This window comes from Coregonus clupeaformis, chromosome 1 (genome assembly GCF_020615455.1).
Source record: "Coregonus clupeaformis isolate EN_2021a chromosome 1, ASM2061545v1, whole genome shotgun sequence".
In the NCBI taxonomy this organism is placed as follows: Eukaryota; Metazoa; Chordata; class Actinopteri; order Salmoniformes; family Salmonidae; genus Coregonus; species Coregonus clupeaformis.
The window spans coordinates 25431948-25448571 of record NC_059192.1 but is presented as its reverse complement, the minus strand read 5'-3'; the positions used below and the strand labels follow the sequence as shown (position 1 = coordinate 25448571).

The 16624-nt window shown below is 45.0% G+C and overlaps 1 protein-coding gene across 1 annotated transcript in view; it reads left to right on the top strand.

Annotated features, from left to right (window-relative positions):
- Nucleotides 1–16624, top strand: part of scn4aa (sodium channel, voltage-gated, type IV, alpha, a) — an 83696-nt gene that overhangs the window by 34545 nt on the left and 32527 nt on the right. The window contains exons 7-15 of the mRNA XM_041874399.2: nucleotides 5914–6186; nucleotides 6298–6361; nucleotides 6666–6807; nucleotides 7046–7243; nucleotides 12231–12416; nucleotides 12662–12770; nucleotides 14192–14430; nucleotides 14697–14870; nucleotides 15075–15431. Coding sequence (XP_041730333.2) covers nucleotides 5914–6186; nucleotides 6298–6361; nucleotides 6666–6807; nucleotides 7046–7243; nucleotides 12231–12416; nucleotides 12662–12770; nucleotides 14192–14430; nucleotides 14697–14870; nucleotides 15075–15431 — 1742 coding nt within the window. The remainder of the gene's footprint in view (nucleotides 1–5913; nucleotides 6187–6297; nucleotides 6362–6665; nucleotides 6808–7045; nucleotides 7244–12230; nucleotides 12417–12661; nucleotides 12771–14191; nucleotides 14431–14696; nucleotides 14871–15074; nucleotides 15432–16624) is intronic.

The window sequence follows — 16624 nt, the reverse complement described above, 5'->3', positions numbered from 1 at the left end:
TTTTGGAATGGTTACATAAGACAGAAGGTTACTTAAGGCAAAAACTAAAGTTGGGTGGTTGGTCGGGGTGGATGGGTAGGCATATAACACGAACGTCTAGCAACCCCAAAGGTTGCGTGTTCGAATCTCATCACGTTTCAAATTTAGCATTTTAGCTAATGAGTAACTTGCAACTACTTACAAATGTTTTGCTACTTTGCAACTACTTAGCACGTTAGTTAACCCCATGTCAAAGGCTGATGTGTATGCAGTGGTGAAGTCAGGCGTAGGACACAGAGGATAAGTAAAGACGACTTTACTCGAACACTAAATACGCACAAAATAAACGTCTCCAACACTGGAGGGAAAAACACCATATGCGTAAATGACAAAAAGAGTATAACACCGACACAATGCATCCAAGACACGCGGACAATAACATACAAAGACAAAACACAAAACAGGTGAACTTATACGTGACATAATCAATACAGAATACGCAACAGGTGTACCCACTAGACATTACAAAACAAACATCGAAAACATCAAGCGGTAGCAGCTAGTACTCCGGGGACGACGAACGCCGAAGCCTGCCCGAGCAAGGAGGAGGAGCAGCAGCCTCGGCGGCATCCGTGACAGTACCCCCCCCTTGACGCGCGGCTCCAGCCGTGCGCCGACCCCGGCCTCGGGGACGGCCAGGAGGACGCGGAGCAGGGCGCGTGGGGTGACTCCGGTGGAACTCCGTCAGGAGGGAGGGATCTAAAATGTCCCTCCTAGGCACCCAGCACCGTTCCTCCGGACCGTACCCCTACCACTCCACGAGATACTGCAGACCCCCCATCCGACGTCTCGAATCCACGATGGACCGGACTGAGTACGCCGGAGCCCCCTCGATGTCCAGTGGGGGCGGAGGAGTCTCCCGTATCTCACTGTCCTGGAGTGGACCAGCTACCACCGGCCTGAGGAGAGACACATGGAACGAGGGGTTAATGTGATAATCATTAGGCAGTTGTAACCTGTAACATACCTTGTTCAATCTCCTCAGGACTTTAAATGGCCCCCACAAACCGCCGACCCAGCTTCCGGCAGGGCAGGCGAAGGGGGCAGGTTTCGAGTCGAGAGCCAGACTCGATCTCCAGGTGCGTACACTGGACCCTCACTGCGGTGGAGATCGGCGCTCGCCTTCTGCCTACGGATAGCCCGCTGCAGATGTACATGCGCAGCGTTCCATGTCTCCTCCGAGCGCCGAAACCACTCATCCACCGCAGGAGCCTCGATCTGGCTCTGATGCCATGGTGCCAGAACCGGCTGATACCCCAACACACACTGGAAAGGGGTCAGATTCGTAGAGGAATGGCGTAGAGAGTTCTGGGCAATCTCTGCCCAGGGGATATACCCCGACCACTCCTCCTGCCGGTCCTGGCAATAAGATCTCAGAAACCTACCCACATCCTGGTTCACTCTCTCCACCTGCCCATTACTCTCAGGGTGGAAACCAGAGGTAAGGCTAACCGAGACCCCCAAGCGTTCCATGAACGCCCTCCAGACTCTAGAGGTGAATTGGGGACCCCGATCAGACACTATATCCTCGGGTACCCCGTAGTGCCGGAAAACATGGGTAAACAAAGCCTCAGCAGTCTGTAGGGCAGTAGGGAGACCCGGCATTGGGATGAGACGACAGGCCTTAGAGAACCGATCCACAACGACCAGAATAGTGGTATTCCCCTGGGAGGGGGGAAGGTCCGTGACAAAGTCTACCGAGAGGTGAGACCACGGCCGGGGGTTGTAACTTCCCCCTGGGCAGGTGTCTAGGCGCCTTACACTGAGCGCACACCGAGCAGTAGTAGACATAAACCCTCATGTCCTTAGCCAATGTTGGCCACCAGTACTTTTCACTAAGGCAGTGCACTGTCCGGCCAATACCTGGATGTCCAGAGGGTGACGTATGAGCCCAATATATGAGACGATCACGAATCTCGAGCGGAACGTACGTCCGCCCCACTGGACACTCTGGAGGTGTAGGGTCGGTGCGTAACGCCTGCTCGATTTCCGCATCGACCTCCCACACCACCGGTGCCACCAGACAAGACTCCGGCAGTATGGGAGTGGGTTCAATGGACCTCTCCTCTGTGTCATATCGCCGGGACAGGGCGTCTGCCTTACCGTTCTGGGACCCTGGGATGTAAGTGAGCTTAAAAACAAACTGGGCCAGAAACATGGCCCACCTAGCCTGACGAGGGTTCAGTCTCCTAGCTGCCCGGATGTACTCCAGGTTACGATGGTCAGTCAGAATGAGAAAAGGGTGTTGAGCCCCCTCAAGCCAATGCCTCCACACCTTTAGGGCTTGAACCACGGCTAGCAGCTCCCTGTCCCCCACGTCATAATTACGTTCCGCCGGGCTGAGCTTCTTAGAGTAAAAAGCGCAGGGCAGGAGTTTAGGAGGCGTGCCTGAGCAATGAGACAGTACAGCCCCAATACCGGCCTTTGACGCGTCCACCTCCACCTGGAACGCTAAAGCGGGGTCCGGATGCGCCAGCACCGGAGCTGAGGTGAACAGGGCCTTCAGTTTACCAAACGCCCTGTCCGCCTCAGCCGACCACTGCAAACGCACCGGGCCCCCCTTCAGCAGGGAGGTGATGGGAGCTGCTACCTGTCCAAAACCCCGGATAAACCTCCGGTAGTAATTGGCAAAACCCCAAAACCGCTGCACTTCCTTAACCGTGGTTGGAGTCTGCCAATTACGCACGGCTGAAATGCGGTCAATCTCCATCTCCACCCCTGACGCGGACAATCGATGGCCCAGGAAGGAGATGGACTCCTGGAAAAACAGACATTTCTCTGCCTTGACATACAAGTCATGCTCCAACAGCCTACCCAACACTTGATGCACCAGGGCTACATGCTCGGCTCGTGTAGAAGAGTAAACTAGAATGTCGTCAATATACACCACTACACCCTGCCCATGCAAATCCCAGAAGATCTCGTCCACAAAGGATTGGAAGACTGAAGGAGCATTCATTAACCCGTATGGCATGACGAGATACTCATAGTGACCCGAGGTGGTACTAAATGCTGTCTTCCATTCATCTCCCTCCCTAATGCGCACCAAGTTGTAGGCGCTCCTGAGATCCAGTTTTGTGAAGAAACGCACTCCGTGTAATGATTCCGTCATACTCGCAATCAGAGGGAGAGGATAACTGTATTTAACAGTGTTCTGATTGAGACTACGGTAATCAATACACGGGCGCAACCCTCCATCCTTCTTCTTCACAAAAAAAGAAACCAGAGGACGCAGGAGAAGTGGAGGGCCGTATGTATCCCTGTCTCAGAGACTCGGCTATGTATGTCTCCATAGCCGCCGTCTCCTCTTGAGACAGAGGATACACATGACTACGCGGAAGTGCAGCACCTGCCTGGAGGTCTATCGCACAATCCCCCTGTCTATGAGGTGGCAGTCGCCCTAGTCTTGCTGAACACGAGTGCCAAATCATCATACTCAGGAGGAATGTGCAGTGCGGGCACTTGGTTCGGACTTTCCACCGTGGTCGCCCCTACGGAAACACCTAGACACCGCCCGACACACTGGTCAGACCACTCCTTGAGAGCCCTCTGTTGCCACGAAATGGTGGGGTCATGGGCGATTAACCAAGGAAGCCCCAGCACCACGGGATACGCAGGAGAGTCGATCAGATACAACTGAATGATCTCCTCATGACCCCCCTGCGTCTTCATCTTTAGTGGCGCTGTGACCTCCCTAATCAACCCAGATCCCAACGGACGGCTATCTAGGGCATGGAAAGGAAAGGGCACATCTACTGGTAGGAGGGGAATCCCTAACTTAACACAAAAATTACGATCAATAAAATTCCCAGCTGCGCCTGAATCGACTAGCGCCTTATGCTGGGAATGAGATGCAACCTGGGGAAATACTACTGGTATACACAGGTGAACAACAGAGAGCTCTGGGTGAGTTGGGCGCCTACTCACCTGGAATGACTCCCCAGTGCGTGACCTGTTACCTCGATCCCCTGGAGGCCCTCCCCAGCACCTAACCGCAGTGTGTCCTCCACGACCACAGTTGGTGCAGAGGACGGCCTGCCTCCGGATCTCTCTCCTCCTCTCACTAGTGCCAGCACCCCCGAGCTCCATAGGGCTCGGCTCGGAGGTGCTGGGGGATGGAATGGACGGCCCCAACTCCGGACGTCCGCGGGTAGCCATCAGGGCATCCAGACGGATTGACATGTCCACTAACTGATCGAAGTTTAGATTGGTGTCCCTGCAGGCCAACTCTCGTCGAACGTCCTCTCGCAGGCTGCACCGATAGTGGTCGATGGGGGCCCTCTCATTCCACCCCGCATCCGCTGCTAGAGTCCGGAAGTCCAGGGCGAACTCCTGTGCGCTCCTCTTCCCCTGTCGGAGGTGGAACAGACGCTCCCCCGCCGCTTGACCCTCTGGGGGATGATCGAAAACAGCCCTGAAGCGGCGGGAGAACTCCGCGTAGCTGATGGTGGCGGCGTCTATTCCCCTCCATTCAGCATTGGCCCACTCCAAAGCCTTGCCGGATAGACAGGAGATGAGGGCGGAAACGCTCTCGTATCCCGAGGGTGCCGGGTGTATGGTTGCCAGGTAGAGTTCCACTTGAAGTAGGAACCACTGACACCCGGCTGTGGTGCCATCATATGCCCTCGGGAGCGAGAGCCGAATCCCACTGGACTCCGGAGATGGTATGATGGGGCTGGCCGATGGTGGTGGTAATGTAGGAGGAGGTGTGGGAAAGCCTCCTCTTTCCCATCGGCGCAGGGTGTCCATCACGTCTTGCATGGCGGAGCCGAGTCGATGGATTATGGCGTCCTGGCTGCTGACCCGATCCTCCAGTGACTCGGGGACCGCCGCTGCTCCTGCTGACTCCATGGGTTGGTATGTTATTCTGTCAAAGGCTGATGTGTATGCGGTGGTGAAGTCAGGCGCAGGACACAGAAGATAAGTAAAGACGACTTTACTCGAACACTAAATATGCACAAAATAAACGTCTCCAACACTGGAGGGAAAAACACCATATGCGTAAATGACACAAAGAGTATAACACAGACACAATGCATCCAAGACACGCAGACAATAACATACAAAGACAAAACACAAAACAGGTGAACTTATACGTGACATAATCAATACAGAATACGCAACAGGTGTACCCACTAGACATGACAAAACAAACATCGAAAACATCAAGCGGTAGCAGCTAGTACTCCGGGGACGACGAATGCCGAAGCCTGCCCGAGCAAGGAGGAGGAGCAGCCTCGGCGGCATCCGTGACACCCCAACCTTAACCCTTTAACCTAACTCCTAACCCTTATCCCTAGCCTAGCTAACGTTAGCCATAACAAATTGGAATTCGTAACATATCATACGTTTTTGCAAATTTGTTTGAATTGCAATTCGTAACATATCATGCAATTTCTAATTCGGAACATATCATACGAAATGGATGAAGGATATCCACAAATTCATACATACCATATGAAACGTAATATATCAGACTAATTGGAGTGTCCCAGATTTACATTTACTATCTTACATTTACCTGAGTCCAGGTTGTTTCATCTGCAGTTCTTGTTGAGACTCGCCAAACTGATGTCAATATCAAAATGTTTTCTTGATATGTCTTCAATTAATTGACCTGGTTTGTATGCACATGTTTAGGCTTATTGAACTATTGACACTGTGATGTCAGATGATAATAATAGTAATAGTATCCAAAGCGACTTACAGTTTACACAGTCAAACATATAGTATGTGTGGCCAATTCAGGAAACAAACCAATAACCTTGGTGTTGACAGCTCAATGCTGAAACCAGTAAGCCTTCAGAGCCACTATGCACTATCTGGATTATCTCGCCCTGTAGACGTGTCACTGACATGCATCCATTTGACCAGGATTAAAAACCATCGTGGGCGCCCTGGTCCAGTCTGTAAAGAAAATGGTGGACGTGATGATCCTCACTGTGTTTGCCCTGGCCGTGTTCGCACTCATCGGCCTGCAACTCTTCATGGGAAATCTGCGCAACAAGTGTGTCCGATGGCCCATCCTCAACTCGACGGTGTTCGACGATTACAACTCCACCTCGTCGCTTGACGGCACCATGGGTTTCGGCGACATGTCAAATTCCACTATTCCTTTCGATTTCAAGGAGTACATCAGCAATATAGGTGCGTTTGAACCACTGAGACAAGTCATCTGTTCCTCTACTTTAGGCTGATGTGACGTTATGACCAGTACTTTTAGTTTTGTGTTTGATTTGCTCTGTCTTTCGGCTATAGAGAATCACTACTATTTGGAAGGCAGTCTGGATGCTCTTCTCTGCGGAAACAGCTCTGATGCTGGGTATGTTACTTTGTGATAACATAAACGGCACAATGATACAAAGATAAGACATGGAATGTATTTCTTACATTTAGTAAAGCAATATCAGGGTTTTGATGGCAGGATGCACACCACTGTAGCAAACAGAACACAATTGGAAAAGCAGTCAAATGTTATGTAAGCTATACACACAATACACCTATCAGATATAAGTGATGAGCTTGTCTCTGACAAGCAGCATTCTAGATGTTGAGGATTGTGGGGTCAGGTAGGGTGGCCGGCTGTGTGCAAACTGATTCTTCACCACTGCCACCACTGCTGATAGGAAGTGCCCAGAAGGATTCACGTGCATAAAGGCTGGGAGAAACCCCAACTACGGCTACACCAGCTACGACTCCTTCGGCTGGGCCTTCTTGTCCCTCTTCAGACTCATGACGCAGGACTACTGGGAGAACCTGTTCCAACTGGTTCGTACTTATATTATATAGTATATAATGATATACTGTATAATAGGTACACATTTAAGCCTTAAGTTTGACTTTTCCTGGACTTTTTCCTGTAAAAATGTGAGTGCTTTCCATTCCTCGAAAGTGACTGCAGGGAGTGTGCCTAAAGGAATTTCATGAGGCCTACTACAAACTGCATGTTGGCTTACCATTTTGTGTCATCCTCGAAACTTGTCTTTACATGCCTCTCCGTATGCAGACACTTCGAGCAGCGGGGAAGACGTACATGATCTTCTTTGTGCTGGTCATCTTCCTGGGTTCCTTCTACCTCATCAACCTCATCCTGGCCGTGGTTGCCATGGCCTACGATGAGCAGAACGAGGCCACTCTGAAAGAGGCGCAGGATAGGGAGGAGGAGTTTCAGAGGCTTCTGGAGCAATACAGGATCCAAGCCCAGGTCAGGTGACTACTACTGCATATCCTTATGACAAAACAGGCCAAATCAAACTACTTCCTTAGCGCTATGGCAGACTCTGTTAGTGATCCCTCTAAATTCTGGAAAACTGTTAATTCACTGAAGCGGGGTAATTCCTCTACTTCCCTGCCTAAGAAAGTAGTTTTAGACTCCTGCATTATTAATAAAAAAGTTAAGATTTGTGATGCTTTTAATCAGCATTTTATCTCAGCTGGTTTCTTATTTGAAAGAAATGGTGGTCATAATGGTCTTGGCCAGTCAGTTGACTGTTCTACCCACATACAGCCTCCAGTTGCCTCGATGGATGATCAGTCAACCTCACATGACTTCGGAAATGGTAGTCAGGGTTTTTTTGGGGGGCAATTCACAGAAACAAAAGTTATTGCTGCCTTATTATCTATTGACACCAAGAAGTCATTAGGGGCTGACTAATTTGGACCTGTCTTTGCTTAGTATGCAGCGCCCTTATTGCTGGCTCAGAAACACACATTTTTTAATTTAAATTCAGTATCAGGAAATATTCCAAAAGTGTGGAAAGCAGCTTTTGTGGTGCCACTCCATAAGGGTGAGGATAGTAGTGATCTTGATAATTATCAACCCATTTCCAGGCTCCCTTGTCTTGCTAAAATCTTAGAATCAATCATTGGTCAAGAAAAAGCTATGTTATTTCCTATTTATAAATGGTATTCTTAATGTTATTGAATCCGGATTCAGACCTAAACATAGTAACACTACATATACCATGCTTGTTGTAAATTATATTGCAAATGCCATAGATGATAGAACGAGTTGTGCTGCCATGTTTGTAGACTTGTCAAAAGCTTTTGATACTGTAGACCATGTTATTCTGTTGAATAAGCTGTCCTTGAAAGGGTTGGGTAATGATGCTTGCCGATGGTTTCTTAATTATCTCAATAACAGAACTCAGGGCATCAAGGTAGATGGGGTAAAATCTGAGTTCCTTGAGTTACATAAAGGGGTGCCCCAAGGTTTGATACTCGGCCCACTACTGTTTACAATCTATATAAATAACATTGGTAATGCTGTAAAAAATAAAATATATTAATTTGTATGCCGATGATACAGTGTTGTATTCCATTGCTCCATCGGTTGGCCAAGCCTTTTCAAATTTGAAATCAGATTTTCTAGCACTGCAGAGGTCACTATTGGATCTAAAGTTAGTGCTAAATGCAAACAAATCCAAATGCATGCTTTTTTCTAGGCCCAATAAACCAGATTTAAATGAATTTGTAATGACTAGTTTGAACGGTACACAAATTGAGCGAATTCCTTCCTACAAATATCTTGGTATCTGGCTTGATGAAAAACATGTCACTGAGCTGGTGAAGAAGTTGAAGTTCAAGGTTAGTTTCTTTTACAGAAAGAAAGCATGTCTGACTTTTGTTAATAGGAAGGATATTGTCCAGGCCACTTTTATGTCTATTTTAGATTATGGGGATATTATCTATATGCATGCAGCAGCATCTACACTTAAACCACTAGATGCTGTTTTTCATTGTGCCCTTAGGTTTATTACTGGTCATGGTTATAGAACTCACCATTGTTTTTTGTATCAAAAAGTGGGTTTGGCCTCTTTCTATGTAAGGAGAGAGCAGAATTCTCTTCTGTTTATTTACAAAGCACTCATGCAGAAACATGATTAATTAAATGTAGACTTACAAATGACCAAACTCGGTCACAGGCTAGGATAACACCGGAGGTCCCTTCAGTCTCCACAGAGTTGGGTAAAGCTGCTTTTAGTTTTTTTGCTACCTTTATGTGGAACAACTCACAGAGATCTCTGAAATTAGATGTTCTGGTCCCCCTTGGTCAGTTCAGAGAAATGATCAGAGACCTCTATGTTGATAAATGTGTCTGTTTTTCTTAATTTGTAATTTTGTATATTGTATAAATGTTTGATGTATTTATGCAGGGCTCATCTGAAAAAGAGACCCTTGTCTCAGTATGACTTCCCTGTCAAATAAAAGTTTAATAATAATTTTAAAAAGATATGAGAAATGATGACATCAAACTGAACACCGCTATGTAAATTCCATTTTTCAAAGCCTCAGTATATATGGAATAATTTACATATCATTAGGTTGGGGCAATCGACTAATGGTATGCTGAATGGCAACCAAATAGCACAGCTTGAGCTTACTTTCTCTTTGCATCAGGGATGCTGGCCCACTAAACCTAAATTATTATCCTTTACACTTGAGCTGCACAATTAATCGAATTCACATCAAGATATTGACCTGTGCAATAGGGTAAATCAATTTGAATTCAATAACTTTTTGACAGAATCCCTTTTGATTTAAACAAAACTTTCCATACGTGTTTGCCCATGGAAGAAGTGGTCAGAAAGTGACTTTTTGGACCTGAATGCCAAAACATTTAGGGGATAGAGGTGCTCAAAGTTGACCCATTTTGCATACACCACCATATCATGAGACATCCATGTATTCATCATTGGAAAAGATAAACGGTGGAGTTTGATATCATTTAAAAGCTTACAAACAGAGTTGTCAAACTATTTTATAATTTCTTTAAAAAAAATGCTTTTTAATAAAAAATATTACAGTTTTTAACGTCAATTATCTAAACTTGTAAACTCACTCTGGGGTTTTTGTGTTGTGCCCGCCATTGGTTGAAACACAACATGTTCTTGAATACAGGGAGTGTGTAATTTCAATCATAGAACTAGAATTCATAGAAATTGACCTATCCCATCAGACCACTGCAATTTAGCTGGAACACCATTGAATTGAAATGTTAACTTTAATTACTACCACAAAGATGGCCGCCGGTACACCCACCGTTGAATGTCAACTTAAATGGTCATGTCTTCTATTATTTCTATATCTATGATTTCAATAGAAAACCTATGGAGGATTGACAGTATAATTTAAAAAAAGAGATATTCCCATTCAAGTCAACATTCTCTGCGTGGACCGCCAACCATCTTTGTGGTACCATTTGAAAGTTGAAATGTCCATTTGATTCCCATTTTAGTACGTTTGTCAGCCAAAACATGACACCCACCCTATATTCAAGAGAATGTTGTGTATCAAACGATGGCGGGCACAACACAAAAACCTCAGATGATGTAAAATAGGGTCTAAGCTACAACATATGTGAATATGAAAAAAATAGTAGGTAAAGAAAATGACAATTTGTATTAAGAAAAAGTTTTTTCAAGAAATTATAAAAGTTTGACAAACCTGTTTGTAAGCTTTTAAATGATATCAATCTCAACCGTTTATCTTTTCCAGTGATGAAGACATGGATGTCAACTTCGAGCACTTTTGTCTCTTGAATGTTTTGGTATTCAGGTCCAAAAAGTCACTTTCTGAGCACTTCTACAACAGGCAAATACAGTATGCATGGAAGTTTCATTCAAATCAAAAGGGGTGCTGTCAAAAAGTGACTGAATTCAAATGGATTTACCCAATATCCATGTTGCAAGAGATATCCATATCGGAAAGTTTTGAAACACCACTCAGCAGCGTGTAACGTTTAAAAAAAATTAGTTTACTCTGTTTTTCGTCTCTCTCCATCTCTCTTCTTGCGGCTGGTTCCCACACACACCAAGCTTCGACCCCTGTCACTTAAGCAGCACAGATCCTCCTCCTTGCTGTTAGATTCACTTATATTCACTATACCTTTGCATGCTGTTCTGTTAGGTCAAATGCAGTCAACAGATTGTTCCAAACAAGAACAATACTGCTTTCCACTTTGCTTTTTAATAATTATATTTCTATGTTCTGATCTACAATGAGTGTACATAACATTTAGAACATCTGCTCTTTCCATGACATAGACTGAGCAGGTAAATCCAGTTGAAAGCTACACTGTATGATCCCTTATTGATGTCCCCTGAGATGAAGGGGAGAAGACAGGTTAAAGAAGGATTTTTAAACCTTGAGACAGTTGAGACATGGATTGTGTATGTGTGCCATTCTGAGGGTAAATGGGCAACACAACAGATTTAAGTCCCTTTGAACGGGATATGGTAGTAGGTGCCAGGCGCACCGGTTTGAGTGTGTCAAGAACTGCAACACTGGTGGGTTTTTTACGGTCAACAGTTTCCTGTGTGTATCAAGAATGGTCCACCACCCAAAGGACATCCAGCCAACTTGACAACTGTGGGAAGCATTGGAGTCAACATGGGCCAGCATCCCTGTGGAACGCTTGACACCTTGTAGAGCCCATGCCCCAATGAATTGAGGATGTTATGAGGGCAAAAGAGGGTGCAACGCAATATTACGAGGGTGCAACGCAATATTACGAAGGTGTTCCTAATGTTTTGTACACTCAATGTATAGTTTACTTATCCAAGTCAAATCGCAATTGCAATATTTGGTAGCAATTAGAAAAAAAGAATAGTAATTCGAATTTTTGCCCATATCATGCAGCCCTCACTGGCGTAACAAGGTTTCTATGGACTCCCGCAAGGTCAGAGTTCACCCCTAATCAACTACCAATTAATTTTTTTGAATATACAACTGTCCTGTATAGCATACCTGCACCTGCATGACATGAGCCCACCTCACACCCTACCAGCTTGTATAGAAATAAAGTCCACCTTCAAAACACTAGCTTACTAGGGATTGTTTCATTATGCAGTCTAGCCTATTATCTATAGCTAAAAACCATTTAGCTGCTATATTTAGGTTTTATTAAAATTACACTTCAATTAGGAATAACATTTTTTGCTTAAGGATAAATTCAGCCACTATTTATTGTTTTGTCTGGCTAATAGCCTACACAAATGGGCTGCAATATTCAAGGTAAATTAAATCATATTAAATTCAACTTGAGAGACTGCATTTTTGTGTGCAAATGTTTTCACCACGGCCTGTAGGTCTAGGTTGCGGGTCCGACTGCTGCGGGGATGTTCGGGACGCAAGTGGCAGACCTACTTTACACAATTAACTCTGATTGATTTATCATTGGTGTTCGACAGGAGCAAGCTGACGCTGCTGCTGGAAGTCAGGCGACCCTGACCAGTCGGAAAGAGCTTAGTCATTACTCTGGGTCACACGGGGGTTCTGCGGATGACGAGCAGAGCCTCGGAGATGATGTCATCAAGGACTGTAACGGGAGAATCGTGCCCCGTCTGGCCATCATACCAGTGTCCTCTGAGTCGGAGGTCAGTGTGAACTCTTCTTGCTAATGTTTATCTTATCAGGTCAATGTTCATAGGTCAGAATGGGTCCACAGTTTTGGGAATGCAGTTTGTTTTGTCTCATTCTTTTGATGTGAATTTGTAAATGCAGGTTGTTTTGGCTATTGGTCTTTGTTGTCTTGTATACACAGCCCTTCTATGGTAAGAGTTAAATAACAGCTAAGATATTTAGTGACCAGTGATGATGAGACTTAACCCCCACCCCCCAGTCGTTTCATGATGACGAGGGCAAAGAGGACAGCATGCTCCATCTGGAGCAGCCAGGCCTGAAGAACAGATCGGCCAGTGCTGTTAGTGTTCTCACCGCCGTCATGGATGGTAAGAGAGCGACACATAGTGAAATGATCATGATGACAATGATGATGATGATGCTTGAATGATAGTATTACCATTGTGATATCATCAACAATGACAATGATATCATTTTAATTCAGCATTTGTTTCGGAAGAGAGTAAAATGCACCCCTGCATTGATAATACTGTATACTGAACAAAAATATAAACGCAACATGCAACATTTTCAAAGAAGCCAGTTGCAAGCTCCCTCAAAACTTGAGACATCTGTGGCATTATGTTGTGTGACAAAACTGCACATTTTAGTGTGGCCTTTTGTTGTCCCCAGCACAAGGTGCACCTGTGTAATGATCATGCTGTTTAATCAGTTTCTTGATATGCCACACCTGTCAGGTGGATGGATTATCTTGACAAAGGATCCAATGCTCACTAACAGGAATGTAAACATTTGTGCACAACATTTGAGAGAAATAATATTTTTGTGTGTATGGAACATTTCTGGGATCTTATTTCAGCTCATGAAACATGGGACCAACAGTTTACATGTTGCGTTTATATTTTTGTTCAGTGTATTTTCAGAAATAATTTCCCTATAGATCCATTCATAATGAATACAAATAATTGTTTGTATGTCTACTTCAACTACTAACATATATATGCCATGAAATGTACTGTGTACTGTCTCTGGTCTGTTTCTTGCCTGTGAGACAAACACAACTGTCCACAGTAGGAGACATGTCAAGTCCCCTCAGGCAAGTTTAGAAATACACTAGGCTTAGTTGGGAGTGGATGCAGTCTTCGCTCTAATGTGAAGTGTAATTGCCTAGCTTATCATGTAGTTGTAGACATGGCCTTCTGACCCCCCTCATTACAGTAGCATTGTCTGAAGTATGTCACACACAGAGCAGCCAATCACATTGTGTGTGTGAGGGGGGATAGTGCCCTGTTAATGTACAGTTGCATGCCCTCTTGGTGCTAAGCTTGAGCTATTTCAGCCTTCCGGGGCGGTCTGGCACCACAGGCATGAATTCTGGTGTTACCCTCCGTTGCATTTCATTGAAATGTTTTTAGTATAGAACAGAAAGATTGCCTATATTTGTACACATTTAACGACACGAATGTCACCAATGCATGTTGAAACATTGAACTAGGGCAATGAATGGCAAATGTCCCAAATGCTGTCAATCATCCACTCATACCCTCCTGTCACTTTTTAGAGCAGGACATTTTGCTCTAATGTCAGATCAATATTCTAGGGTTGTCTTAGTAGTCTTGGATAACTTTGTTTTGTTGTCTTTTTTTACTTCATAACAACGGCAAGAGGAATGAATTGCAGAGTTTCCAGCCATAATACTAAAGCATATTCATTTTTTGTTTTGTTATTATGTTATATTAAAACATTATTATTGAACTGGTCATCTAAACCTCTCCTCTCTTTCTAATAGAGCTGGAAGGCGCCCAGAAGCCTTGTCCGCCCGGCTGGTACAAGTTTGCCGACATCTTCCTGAAGTGGGACTGTTGTGTGCCCTGGGTATGGTTGAAGAAGTGGTTGCTCTTTATTGTGATGGACCCCTTCGTGGACCTAGGCATCACCATCTGCATCGTGCTCAACACCCTCTTCATGGCCATGGAGCACTACCCCATGAGCCCAGAGTTTGACCACATGCTCTCCGTGGGGAACCTGGTAAGAACCTTTAAAGGGGTAGTTTAGCGGCAGATGTTAGGTTTGTAAAGCTAGCTGTATTGCTTGCTCAAACTTGCGTTGCTGCTGTAGCTTCCTTATTATAACTGCGTGACATATCATTTCAGGTGTCCTGTTGTTCACTTGAATCGGATATTACTTAGTCTGTTCTTGTGTTGATGAGAACACTTAACATCTGAGTTATGGTTTTTGACATGATGCATCCAAATAAAAACTTGTTTATATTTCTGATATCAATCCCCCGCTAGGTTTTCACTGGGATCTTCACAGCAGAGATGGTCTTCAAGCTTTGCGCCATGGATCCCTACTACTACTTCCAGGTCGGCTGGAACATTTTCGACAGTATCATTGTCACGTTCAGTCTGGTGGAGTTAGGTCTAGCCAATGTCCAAGGCCTGTCCGTTCTCAGGTCTTTCCGTTTGGTAAGACACACTGATTTCCAGTCAATTCATGTCTGTGAAATAGTATTCATAGATTTACATTATTGTACTCATTTAGTTTACCGGGACAATGCACAATAAGGAACTTGCATCAACAGCACATCAAGCCATGAAAAATGCAATTTGTGTGTTGTCTGTCTGTCTGTCTGTCTGTCTGTCTGTTAATGCACTGTGTGTTGGAGGCAGCTGCGTGTCTTCAAATTAGCCAAGTCGTGGCCCACGCTCAACATGCTGATCAAGATCATTGGCAACTCTGTGGGCGCTCTGGGAAACCTGACCTTGGTACTGGCCATCATCGTCTTCATCTTCGCCGTGGTGGGCATGCAGCTCTTCGGCAAGAGCTACAAGGAATGCGTGTGTAAGATTGCCACCGACTGTGAGTTGCCGCGTTGGCACATGCACGACTTCTTCCACTCATTCCTCATTGTGTTTCGCATCCTGTGCGGGGAGTGGATCGAGACCATGTGGGACTGCATGGAGGTGGCCGGAGCCGGGATGTGCCTGGTGGTCTTCATGATGGTCATGGTCATCGGAAACCTGGTGGTGAGTGCAGCAGAAACCCAACTGTAACCCTAATCCCTAAACCTAACCCTCATCCTTAAAGCTGAGATCTGCAGTAGTGGGAAATAGCGCCATGGACACCCCTCCAACGTTGTTATTGTTTTTGTTGCCGAGCTCAGGAGTGTCGCGCAGCATGGTAAAAAAAATTGCAGTGCATATTGTGCTCTTCTATTGCATGTGCAATGATGTCAGAGGGGAAAAAACAGTGTTTGTTGTTTTCAGTAACTTCTTTGTTGTTGTAATATCGCAAACGGACGTAGCTGTTTCACCATAGAGTCGATGCCCACTCCCGCAAGGACATCTAATTAGCGTAATACAAAAATCCCCATAAAATCTGTCTGTTTATGCTAGATATAACTGTTTTTGTATGGGCTGCGTCTCAACCCACCATATCCGCTGATGTCGGCCTTCCGCATCTGCGGTGGAAGGTGGCAGAGCTACAGTTGTGTTTGTCAGACCAGGAAACGTCCCGTAAATCGGTTTTCTTACGAAAATGTCCACAGAGTCCAAATGGTTTGGGCTAGAAACTATAATATGACCCACTATGGAAAGCTGAGACTCTTGAATACCAAGAGTGTGCAAAGCTGTCATCAAGGCAAAGGGTGGCTACTTTGAAGTATCTCAAATATATATTTAGATTTGTTTAACACTTTTTTGGTTACTACATGATTCCATATGTGTTATTTCATAGTTTTGATGTCTTCACTATTATTCTACATTGTTAAAAATTGTAAAAATACAGAAAAACCCTTGAATGAGTAGGTGTGTCCAAACTTTTGACTGGTCCTTTACATATCGGTTGTTTTGCTCTACGAAGCTCACAAGCCTCACAAGACTCGTCTGAATGTAACCTAGTACCAGGCTGAAAAATGTATGGAAGTGAATAGGGAAGATCCACATCAAATATATACGGGTCATTGCACTGTAAAATAATAGATATATATTTTTTCTCCTGAGCTTACTTACATCTCTCAGAAATAGGATAGACACTTCAAAACAACACTTTTGCCAGACAGATTTTAAATCCATTAAGTATTTAGAAACATACAGCATCTCCGGTTAGCATTTCTTGGAGCATGTATCAATGATAGTGGAAACGGCTGGTGTTTAATGCTGTGCTCTTGAAAATGAAAATGTCCTACAAAACATCTCCAAAACATTTATTGTCTTTGGGA